Below are 12,967 nucleotides of genomic sequence, written 5' to 3'. Positions count from 1 at the left end.
GTGAGATACACATACCCTTGGGAGCCCATGAAAGAGCCAGAAATCTGGGATTCTGGAGTCCACACTATCACCCTCCTCTGTCAAAAACAGACTAAATCATGGTTCCCTCTTCCATAAGACACGTTTTATTCGTCTATGGTGTTAAAAAAAGTTTAAAAAATGAATCGTCAACATTTTAAAAATCAGAAGTTTTCAGGCTTTAAAAATCCAAATTTCTAGTGTTTTGTGAAAGCCTAAGATCTGGCAACGCTGGGCCTGCCCTGAAGGACGGCTGCCCGTCTTCAGTTTACCACAGCCCCCCTTGGGTCTGCTTCCATGTTAGATCCCTGCTCCTTAGCAACATCCTGGGTTTTAAAATCCCTGGACCAGGTGATTTCTAAGGGCTCACGCAGCTCTAAAGTAACCGCTGACCTGGCAAACACTCATATTCTAGATCTCAGGCTTGGGGCACAATCAAGCAAAGTAGAGGCAGGAACAACGAGGTCCCCTCCCATGCACAACCGCTGCAATCCTGCCCACGGTGCAAGGAAGCAAAATCCCTCAGCATAACCTGCTCGGCTGCCTGAGCTCTGGAAAGACGGATGCAGCTCCACGGATCAGGGCAGGCCCCTCTGCAGAACGCCCCAACCCAAACTGACTCAGGAAGCTGCCTTCTGACATGTTCTATCAGAAATCATCTTTAGACCACAGCACAAAGGCGTCAACGGGAATGGCAGTGGGTTCCATTTCGGGGCCGCTGGACTTGCTGGCTCAGTGTCTGGGTGGTGGCGGCCCAGAACCTGCTGCAGGACTGTGCGGCTGTGACAGGACCCAGGGGCGAAGGGGCCGTAATCGGTTACCGACGTCGGCCACAGGAGCAGGAGGGGAGAGGGCTGTGTATTTGCCATCCATGCCTCTTTCCCCTGTCTTCTCTTTTCATCTCAGAAGCTGCTTGCCCTATGGCCGAGTCAAATCTAAGCCCAAATATGTGTAAATAGGGTGGGATTTTCACAGAAAATTGTTTCCAGGAGATGTGGCTGAACGTTGCTTCATGCAAGACATCATTAAGCCTAGGAGATACTCCTGGCTTCTGAAGAGCCCTCTAAAGCCAGCATCGTGCTTCTACCCTATCTAAGCCCAACCCTACAACCACCACTGCCCTGAGAACTAATGTGGGATCAGTGTTACTTCTCCATCTGCTTGGTCATCCCTAAGGGGTGACTAGTGAATGAACTACAGCCCTTATAGAAACGCACCTACCAGTGTTCATTTGGCAACATTAAGAACCCTTTGAAGGAGCTGTAAATTTCCCCTTAACATAAGAAAACAACCCCCAAAGTGATTTTCTACTTGAATACTGTCAGAAACTGTGATTGGTCTGAACTGTTAATTAGATACAGTAATTTTAAAATGTATATTTCTCTATGGAATGTGTATCTCTCTAAATAAATCCACTTCTTACTTAAAAAAAAATATATATATATATTTCTGATGAGACAGTTTCAGGCTCTATACCATGTTTTTTTGACAATAAAAGGGATTATCATCAGGAGTACAAAGTAGAGTGTTTTGGAATTTTCATTTTTTAATAATGAATTGCAATTCAATTCAGGTGAGCATTGCTTATAAATAATGTTAGAATAATAGAAGAAAATAGTAGGTTCTCATAAAAAGTCCAGTATCTTTGGCTTTTTACTCTCATCAGCAAAGTAGATAAAAATGATGGATTTTTATTCCATAAAAGTGATGGATTTCTATAGATTTCTTTTAGAAAGCCTTGGTATAATCAAGAAATTAAAAGAATAACTCTCTATATATGTGTACGTATATTCATTAGTGCTCTCTCTGTTCTTAGAGAGGTATCACCTGTATTTAATGATATTTCTATTTTCAGTAGCCCCATCCATAGATACCATCTCCAGAAGAATAGCATTTTTATTTTTGGCTAGATCTTATCTTATCTGAAGGCTAGTGTTCATCTTTGATTTAGTGTGTGTGTGTGTGTGTGTGTGTACATATATGATGAATACTCTGGATTACTAATGAAAATGGAAACATTTAATAATAAGTACAAATGCTTTTTGAATTTTTTTCTAATTAAAATCAGAATGTAGTAATAGCTTGTCCCTGTGGAGCTATGACTACTGATCTCTATCACAGCAGTTTTTTTCTTCTTTGGGAATTTAACCACAGAGGGAAAAAAAAGGGGGGGGTATAGATAAGTAAGATAGGAAAAGCAAGAAGTTAAAATGTATTTTTTAAACACAAATGCAGCAGCTCTGAACAAATAATTCCACTCGCTCTGATGCAGAATTACTAAACCCAGCAAAAGAAATTAGGAAGAATCCTAACATAGTTCTTATAGTTAAATAAACTGTCAAACAGACAAAAAGGCAAAGGATAAAGCCAGAACAAACAACTCTCTACTTCAATTATAAATACTGGGGACTTCCCTGGTGGCGCAATGGTTAAGAATCTGCCTCCCAGTGCAGGAGACATGGGTTCGAGCCCTGGTCCGGGAAGATCCCACATGCTGCAGAGCAACTAAGCCCATGCGCCACAACTACTGAGCCCGCGTGCCACAACTACTGAAGCCTGCACCTAGAGCCTGCACTCCGCAACAAGAGAAGCCACCGCAATAAGCCTGCGCACCGCGATGAGGAGTAGCCCCTGCTCACCACAACTAGAGAAAGCCCATGTGCAGCAACGAAGACCCAACGCAGCCAAAAATAATAAATAAATAAAGTAAATTTTAAAATAAATAAATAAATAAATACTGATGATAATGTTACAGATAAGGTGTGTAAGAAATGAAACATCCCATCCCAGGACTTAGTACAATCCATCTCTATACTTAGTAGACCAGGTCTATCTTGAGAAAGCTAAAATTACTTTCTGAAAATTGAATAATTTTTTCATAATTTCAATTGATATTAATTTTCTGCTTAAAAGCCACCAACTTTCATAGGTTTACTTAGAAACAGAGTCAAAAGCCCTAATGTGATCACATCAGTACTTGAATCAGATTATACAAACATTTTTGCTATTACAGAAGCTTTAAAAAGACCTTTGATGTAATAACAATACCTAAAAACAGAAAGTAACCTAATTATAGCCCCAGTCTGTTCATTTGAAAAAACCAGAGACACTTCCTTTCTCAAGGGTATATTCTCTGTGCGTGTGTGAGTGGGTGGAGGATACATGGAATGCTTTAGGAGGTGAAAGCACCAAACAAAGAAACTGGAAAAATCCTGAGACAGGAGTATGTGTACTTCAAACAATGTTCTTCCACCACCAACCAGTGCCCAGGAAGCCCATCTTCTCTCAAAGGGGCTGAGAGATGGTGAGATGCTATGGTGTCTGGATTGGATGGGATTCTCTGATATCATCGGGTCCCAAGAGATGTGTTATCTATTAACACAAAAACACAACAAGAGTATTAGTTGTGGGCTTCCCTGGTGGCGCAGTGGTTAAGAATCCGCCTGCCAATGCAGGGGACACGGGTTTGAGCCCTGGGCTGGGAAGATCCCACATGCCGCGGAGCAACTAAGCCCGTGTGCCACAACTACTGAGCCTGCGCTCTAGAGCCCGCGAGCCACAACTACTGAGCCCACGTGCCACAACAACTGAAGCCCACGTGCCTAGAGCCCGTGCTCCGCAACAAGAGAAGCCACTGCAATGAGAAGCCCACGCACCGCAACAAAGAGTAGCCCCCGCTTGCCTCAACTAGAGAAAGCCCGCACACAGCAACGAAGACCCAACGCAACCAAAAATAAATAAATAAAATAAATAAATTTACAAATAAATAATAAGTTTAAAAAATTTAAAAAAAAAAGAGTATTAGTTGTACAGCAAGGTCCAAGCGGGCAGCTGCACAGAGGAGTAATGGGAAGTGGATACTGTTGGTGCCCTACCCAGATCCCTGTACTAGGCCAGTGGACCCATGACCCAGCTGCTATGAGCATTGTGAACTGCTAAGGCTACAGCTTCCTTCTTCTACCAGGAATTGCTGTTTGGCCAAGCTGGGGCCTTCACACCTGGGAAATTATGCTGTAGCATGACCCTCCCCCATAGCTCTCAAGGACTGAAGGACACAAGGGTACAAACAGCTGAGGGAAGGAAAAGTCCTTCTTGCCTCAGGGTGAGTCCAACTCTGTGACGTAAATTACACTCCAGAGCTCACCATGGGATCAGGCTGAGGGTGGACTCCAGCTGGAACCCCCTCTTGCTTAGCACCGACACCTGTCCTAACCTCTTCGCTCACCCCTTTCCTCCTAAGGGCTCTTCTTCAATAAATCACAGGCACCCTAAGCTCAGTCTCAGGTTGTCCTAGGGAATCTGACATAAAGGAAGAATGTGAAATAAAGTAACGAGTGTGGTAAGTACAGAGACGGGCTACACAAGACAGCCTGGGGCTGAGGGAGACAATGAGCAGCGCTTGAGAAAGGGTTCCTGTGGGCCTAATCTAAAAGAAGTTGGAGTTTATTTAAATGAAGAAAGGGGAAGGGAGCAGGACAGCATCCCTGCAGGCCTGGTGGAAGAAAGAGATGCCCAACGGTGGAAGAGAGAAAGAGCATGGCCGGAGGGAACTGCATGCAGGTGCCTGCAGCTGGAGTGTGAAGTGAAATGCCCAAAGAGCTGGAGATGCAGCTGGTGGGCCAGGAGTGGCCAGAGCAAGTCATGTGTATGTGTCACTCCCTACTTGTTGTTTTAATACCAGCACCTCTCCTTTCCATTTCTGTGTCTCATTCTCCAAGTCTTCCTTCCTCTGTTTCCACTGCTCTAAATGTCACATACTTCCCAGCTATCTGACTCTGGACAACTTACTTATACATACCCCAAGTCTCAGTTTCCTTATCAACAAAATGAGAATGACATCGGTACTCACTTCATCGAGTTGGGGACTGACTGAGAGGATGTATGTACTAATCCAGTGCCTGGCTCAAAGTGGGTGCTCAGTCAATGTTAGCTGCCTTCTCCGTCACCCCTAAATCAATATTTATTCTCTCTGTCCTTTAGCTGTGTATAAGAGAGGACTGAGGTTTCAAAGAGATTAGTCGTCATATTTACCAAGTAGACATTCTCTGTTTGCCATTCAAATAGAAATAAGATTATTTTTCATTTCTAAGTTTTTTTTAAATAGTTTAATAATTCCCCCTGTTTTAGTTTAGCAGTCTACTCTTGTCTGATGGAATAAACTTTATAGCTTGTAATGCCTTCAAAGTGTAAAGAGGTACAAATGTCTGTATTCTACAATATAGTAGTGTAGTAGAGCGTTCTTTTCCTAAAGGATTCTGTTTAATATAGGAAAAGCAATGTGGATGGATCACTTACACATACTTAGAAGTTAACCTTTTGGGGAGATTAAAGTGCTGTTTTTATATTTGGATTCAAAATCCCCATGCGTTCTATTTTCTGAGTTTCTCAGTAGGAGAGCCAACCCACTGAAAATCTCAGGGAATCGAGCACGGGGTGGGGGTGAGTAGGATGGTGTCTCCTTGACTTTTCTTTGTGATTTTTGCATTTTAGACATAAATGAATTTAGATGTTCTCCTAGTCCGAGGAAGAGAAAGCTGAAGGGGAGGGGACACTGGCTTCCATGAAACAGAAAAGGTCTTCATTAGTAGTCTGCAGGGCTCTCCTCAGAGCTCACTGCTAGGAAGGCCAGATGTGAGAAGGGGACTGGACCTCTGAAGGTACAACAGCCCCTCTGGGTAGGGACTGTTTTACTCTGCAGGCGGGGTAGAGCTTAAACAAGTCTAAGTTTGAATCCCTGCTCTGCTTCTTAGCAGCTTTTTTGACTTTGGGCAAGTTACTAACTCTCAGTTTCCATATTTGTAAAATGTAATAAAAACCTACACTGCATGGAACTGCTCATAAGGATTATAGTAAATGGGATCACATAGCTAAGCACTTAGTATAGCACCTGGTGCGCAGTGCATGGGCAACAATTGTACCTGTTGTTGTTGTTACTGCTGGACCCAGTGATTTTTTTCTATAGCCTTGATATAGAAATATTCGCTCATCTTACCAACAGGGAATGACAAGAGTTTCTCTTGCCCTTTTCCCTTAAAATAAAGAGAATTCTGGACATTTCTATGTAACCCTGCACATCCCAGCAAATACACTTTCATCTCTTTCCTCCTTACGCAGGGCAAAGAAACCCTACATACTGGAGATGGAAAGAAGTGAAAGAGCAGCTCTACAATGGGCGGCACAGCTACCTTAGGGGAGTCAGGTGTAAGAGGTATTGTTCAACTGGCCACAGGCCAGGCATCCTACCATCTGAGAAAGCAACACATTCTGTCACTGACCTTGGAGAGGGGGACCGGCTCCGGTTCCAGCAGCTGCCGACTTACAGAGGGTTCAGTGCTAGAGGAAGAAGTCCTCTCCAGTATGTGGATACTCTGAAAAATACATGGAAATACAGCCTAGGGTTAGAGAACCCATTTCTCATGTGGATGGACATGGGGGTGAGATCACACAGATCACAGTAAGGACAGTGAGCTATGTTAAAAATGGCAAGTTCCTGAGGGGACCAAAGGTAGCAACAACTGTAGGAAAAATGCGAGGATAAGGATTTTGTTTTCTCCCCTTATGGATTTGCTGGTGAATTTCTGCTGCAACGCTGGTTTCAGGCTTAGAGAAAGAGTCAGAGAACACATATATTAAAAAAAAACAAACCATGGAATATGTCTCAACATTTTTATAACTATGAGAATGGTGGCACACCTACTACTTAGACAATTAGCCTTACATAGAAATATTTGCTCATCTCTCCAATGGCAGGAGACAAAGAGAAAGGTCTACATCAAAAAGCCCAGAGCCTTAATACCATTTAGTCTCTAGAGTTTCTTATAATCCTTATAGGATAATTATATATTATAATATTATAATTATTATAATTATAATAATATGACAATTCTTAAATGCACAGAGAAGAAAACAATTCATCAGATATAATAAACAGCAGATGTCTTTTACAAAGACTATAAAGAGCATTCACAGATCAGTGAGATGACATTCCAACAGGAAAAGAGGCAAAGTACATGAACAGGCAACTTGTGCAGAACATTTGAAAAGATGTTCAACTTCAACCACAGAGGTTTTCAAATAAGTGAAAACCAAAATAATAATGATTTTTAAAAAACCCATTACATTCGAGAATAGATCAGCATTGGGGGAAAGGGAGTATAAATTGGGTACAGTCTTTCTAAAGAGGAATTTTGCAATTTTATTAAAAAGTCTCTGGAAAAAAAAGTACCTGCCGCGCTGACCCACAGCTAAGTCTTTACCCTAAGGAAATAATCAGATTGGTATGGAAAGATATAGGAACAGATGTGCTTATTAAAGCATTATTTTATTATAGTAAAAAAAAAATCTAGGGCTTCCCTGGTGGCGCTGTGGTTAAGAATCTGCCTGCCAAGGCAGGGGACAAGGGTTCGAGCCCTGGTCCGGGAAGATCCCACAGGCCGCGGAGCAACTAAGCCCGTGCGCCACAACTACTGAGCCTGCACTCTAGAGCCCATGAGCCACAACTACTGAGCCTGCGTGCCACAACTACTGAAGTCTGCATGCCTAGAGCCCGTGCTCTGCAACAAGAGAAGCCACAGAATGGAAAAGCCCACGCACCGCAACGAAGAGTAGCCTCCACTCACGGCAACTAGAGAAAGCCTGCGCACAGCAACAAAAACCCAACCTAGCCAAAAACAAATAAATAAAAATTTAAAAAAAAATCTAATACATATGAGAATAGTACAGACTTATAAGGATATAACATGCAGTGAATCAAAGTGACAACACGAATTTCTGTTTATTGGTATGGAAAAAATAGCCATGATGTTCTGTCAACTAAAAAATCAGGCTATAAGGAGTATGTAGAATATGATGATGTTAAACATATAATCAAACTATATTCCAGAATGTTAACAGTAGCTGTATAGAGGTGGTGGGATTATAGATGATTTTTAATTTTTTCTTAATTTTTTTCTAATTTTTTAGTGCAAAAAATATACATTACTTTATATTTGGAAAAAATTAAGCACTTTATATGAAGGGATAAATCTGAAAGACATTAAAGGAATAATTCAATGGAGTTAATATTTAGATATAGGCTGAAAATGTAATGCACATTTTTACTCTAGTTATAACATTTCATTGTTTCAATAGACAAAGTTGGATTTTATTTACTTATTAAGGTCTCTATTTTTAATATCTCACTGGAAAACTATCAGATTAATGTTCGCTTTTTTCATAAAGAAAATTACACTTTGACCTGAGCCAAATTATTCTAATTTCTTTAGGTTTTCAAGCTTTTGGTTATTTCTGTTACCTTGAAAACAAGAAGTCTGATCATAAATTTTAAAAATCCTACCTGAATGCTTTTTTAAGTCATTTATTAGAAAGAGAATAACTGAAGTGAAAGATTTAGGAATTGCTCCTATTTCTCCAACTTGTGAGGAAGCAGAAGAAATAAGAACAGATATTTTGGGGCCAAATACAAAGTTGGGCAGGGATTAGCGAGAATTCCTAATCTGACAGCTGAAGTGTCCAAGGACAATTTAAGTATTAAATGGGACTCTGCTCTTTCCATTCCCAGGTTCACTTGAATTAGCAGGGAAAAATGATACAAGGGACTGAGTATCAACATACTCAGCGCCAGCGCCTTTTGTGGGAGAGTCAGAAGCAAAGGCATACTACAGAGAGAAAAACAGGGAGTGTGTGTTCAGATCTTTAACAGACAATGGGACCCCTATCATTTGAATGTTGGTGCATTTAATGTTGTCTCAGAGGTCTCTGAGACTGTCCTCAATTCTTCTCTTTTTAAAAATATTTATTTTATGTATTTATTTGGCTCTGTCAGGTCCTAGTTGAGGCACACGGGAACTTTGTTGCGGCATGTGGGATCCTTCATTGTGGCGCGTGGGCTCCAGAGCTCACGGGCTCAGTAGTTGCGGCGCACAGGCTTAGTTGCCCCGTGGCATGTGGGATCTTAGTTCCCTGACCAGGGATCGAACCCCAGTCCCCTGCATTGGAAGGCAGATTCTTAACCACTGGACCACCAGGGAAGTCCCCTGTCCTCAATTCTTTTCATTCTTTTTTCTTTATTCTGCTCCGTGGCAGTTATTTCCACCATTCTATCTTCCAGCTCACTTATCCGTTCTTCTGCCTCAGTTATTCTGCTATTGATTCCTTCTAGTGTATTTTTAATTTCAGTTATTGTGTTGTTCATCACTGTTTGTTTGTTCTTTAGTTCTTCTAGGTCCTTGTTAAATGTTTCTTGTATTTTTTCCATTCTCCATTTCCGAGATTTTGGATCATCTTTACTATTATAACTCTGAATGATGTGGTACATATATACAATGGAATATTACTCAGCCATAAAAAGGAACAAAATTGGGTCACTTGTAGAAATGTGTATGGACCTCGAGACTGTCATACAGAGTGAAGTAAGTCAGAAAGAAAAAAACAAATATCATATATTAACGCATCTATGTGGAATCTGAAAAAATTGGTATAGATGATCTTATTTACAAAGCAGAAACAGAGACACAGACATAGAGAACAAACGTATGGATACCAAGGGGGAAAGGAGGGGGTGGGATGAATTGGGAGATTGGGATTGACATATATACACTATTGATACTATGTGTAAAATAGATAACTAATAAGAACCTACTGTACAGCACAGGGAACTCTACTCAGTACTCTGTGGTGACCTAAATGGGAAGGAAATCCAAAAAAGACGGGATATATGTATACGTATAGCTGATTCACTTTGCTGTACAGTAGAAACGAACACAACATTGTAAAGCAATTATACTCCAATTAAAAAAAAAAAAGACAATGGGAACAAATGACCTGGGACTTACATTATTTACTTGTTCATGTTAATATTCTGTATGGGATCCTATTTAAAACATAGCAGCTGAATATGAAATTTAGATTTATTCCGAGATCATATAATTAGGAACTAAAATGAGAATTGTTGTTGAAGCAAAAATTGTATTACCTTCTAGGATGTAATCATCTCCCCTCACACCCCTTCATTTTCTTTTTTGTGTTTAAAAATGACAAAAGTAATATATTCTTATTAAAAAAAATTCAAGTACAGCATAGAAATATATAAAAGAAGTCAAAGTTCCCACCCCACTGTTACTCACTCTCCCCACCCCTCTAGCTTCTGCAGCAGTGCTTCTCAAAAGGTTGTCCATGAACCCTGGAGGTCCCCAGGGCCCTTTCAGGGCATGTGCAAGGTGAAAATTGTTTTTATAACAATACCAAGATGTTATTTGCCTTTTTTACTCTCATTCTCTCACTAATGTATAGTGGAGTTTTCAGACGATACATGACATAAGGATCCTTCTCTATCTTCACACTTGCAGATGGCTAGGCAATAAAATATACATAACATTGCCTCCGGCTTCCCCCTCCCCCCAGCAAATAAACATGGTAAGAAATGCAAAACTTGGAAAGAAACTTGACCTTAGCAACTATGTAGGCAAGAAATAAAGGATTAACTCAGGAACTTAGCCAGGTGAAAGAAAGTAAATCGCCTAATTTACAAATCAAGCCACAGAAACAGAAATCAATTTAGGATATTTAAAGTGTGATAAAAAAATGAGTTTTGTCTCTATATAGAGACCTGGGGATACTTAAAATGTTGCTGGGATTTTGTGGGTCAGAAGGGTTAGTGACCAAACAAACCAGGACAGCATCTGTAAAATACCTACTGCAGTACCTGTCACAAGAAACACAATATTAGTCTTTTCTCCACCCGATTTTACAAAAGTTCATATTAGGGAAGAAAAGTAAGAGGTTCATTCATTTCAAACATTTATAATATAGTACACATGCAAACTGAATGAACAATCCAAACCCCAAGTTTTGTTGATTTTCCAAGGAACAGAGAATCATAAAAATGTTTACTAAGATACAGTAAGTGCATGAATATTTTTATTACCACAAACATATATATATATTTTACTGAAAAAGTAAAGCATGATTTATAAAACTACCAGCTGATACCTATTATTATAAATGTAACTAGCTTCAAAAAATAAGCTATTTCATTTAATTTTCATAACGATAAGAAGCCAAAAGCTCTTATACAAACTTGTGCAGTATATTGTATATTTGTATATTATTCGAACCTATCTATCCAATAATAAAAAGTTAATCCATTGCCTTAAGAACTGGCTTCAAACTCATGGTTTTTAAATAAAAGCCAAAAGTATATCCCTGAAGTTTTGTAATTACACACACAACCACTCATTATTTTTAATGAAATATCGAAGTACTTGAATGCTACGTTTTTCATACTGCAGATATGAAGAAGACAGTTTTCAAATCTGTCATACTCAGTCTTGGATTCTAGTTCAACTAGATGCTCCATGAAGGTAAGAACCAGCTCACCTTCACCTTGACATCCCACTCCCTTTACCCCTAGCACAAGGCCCTGCGTACCGTAGCCAGTCAATTTCTAGAAGTTTTCAGTGCTCTCTGACTAATTTGTAGAGAACAGTCCCTCAGCAATCATTAACACAAGATCAGGTATAAAACTGCCCTCTAGCTTCATCTTGGAAATATCAAAATCACAGCTCCAACAGAATAGAACTTTTGAAAACATTTTAAAATAAGGACTTTTAAAATAGAAACATCTGGTGAATTAATCACAGAGCTCTTGTTTATTAGATTTAAAGCTGTGACTGGTCAATGGAGAACACAAAAAAATGTAATGTGGCAACATCTTCAGTAACAAATTAAATCTTCATAACGTTTCCTTTAATATCAAAATTTGTGCTGTACTTCTTTGGACTTTTGTTCACAAGCTGGCTATTTTCATAGTCTTTCACGGTGACTTGGAAACACATGCCACGTACCTTCAAGGTGTTATACATATTATATAAGCAGGTTAACTAAAGGGTTACATAAACCTGTTAATTATTCTTTTAAAATCAAGTTTTCTTTCAAATACTAAAACTACAACTTAATTTCCAGGTCAGTGTTTTTTCTTTAAGACTTTTTTTTTTTTCCCTTGAGCAGGTTTAACTCCACAACAAAACTGAGAGAAGGTACAGAGATGTTCCATATACCCTTTGCCCCCACCCATGCATAGCTCTCCCCCATTATCAACACCTCCGACCAGAGTGGTACCATTTTTAACAACTGATGAACTTAGGTTCATTCCAGATCAGTTTTTTAAGGAACTTAGAACACACAGAGAAGGTGGAAGTACTCACCCATCCTTTGTTCTCCCTGCTCAGAGAGAACTGATGCATACTTAGCTTAAAACCGGGAGTCTAGCACACACACTTCACTGCAGCCCTTTAATTTGGTAAAAGTTTGTTCCCCAGGTAGCAACCACTGATCTCAATACCTCCTCGGCAGCAAGCAGCAAGTCTGCCAACATGACTGAAGTCTGGTTTACCTGGTGTCAAAGATGTGGGTTAACAGTGAGACATTTAACAATAGCTGAACAGTTTAGTTGCGACTCCCGCAGAGAGAAACATGACTCTCAAAATGAAAGTCCACAGAACTGCTGAATGGGTCTCTTGGTGTGTCCGGCCTGCCGTTTACTTTAATTTCATTTTAAAGATGTAAAAGAATTGCTGGAAATATTTTAGGTTGTGGCTACCAACTTCTGTACAGACTCACTTTTCGTACAAATTTAAGACAGTAATAAGGAGAACTGGACCATTACTCTCTGAACGTTAACTCCATTGAAATTGTTCGTCTCGTTATTTTATCTAAGCTATTTTTCTATTCATGAATTACATAAAATATTTTCAAAGAAAAATATCCAAAATGATTTATAAACTTCTAAAGTATTTTCTTATTCAAGCTTCTGGCTGTTAGGCTTGTCTCTCTTCTAGTTCTACCTAATTTTGACATAGCAACACTATTTCAGTCATACTAGTAACCTTCATAGTGTTGATGATGATGACAGTGGTGAGAGTTAATATTTAGTGCTTTCTATATCCCTGTC

At 39.8% G+C, this 12,967-nt stretch overlaps 1 protein-coding gene across 10 annotated transcripts in view; it reads right to left on the bottom strand.

Moving 5' to 3' along the window:
- Nucleotides 1-12,967, bottom strand: part of OSBPL6 (oxysterol binding protein like 6) — a 211,579-nt gene that overhangs the window by 60,559 nt on the left and 138,053 nt on the right. For 9 of the 10 annotated variants that reach the window (XM_007190403.3, XM_028168576.2, XM_007190404.3 and 6 more), the window contains one exon: nucleotides 6,294-6,386. The exons of the other annotated variant lie outside the window; for it this stretch is intronic. In XM_007190403.3, the coding sequence (XP_007190465.1) occupies nucleotides 6,294-6,386 (93 nt within the window). The remainder of the gene's footprint in view (nucleotides 1-6,293; nucleotides 6,387-12,967) is intronic. 10 annotated transcript variants of the gene reach the window in all.

Source organism: Balaenoptera acutorostrata, chromosome 8 (assembly GCF_949987535.1).
Source record: "Balaenoptera acutorostrata chromosome 8, mBalAcu1.1, whole genome shotgun sequence".
NCBI classification, from domain to species: Eukaryota; Metazoa; Chordata; class Mammalia; order Artiodactyla; family Balaenopteridae; genus Balaenoptera; species Balaenoptera acutorostrata.
Note: the sequence above shows the minus strand (reverse complement) of the source record. Positions and strands in the feature narration are given on the sequence as shown.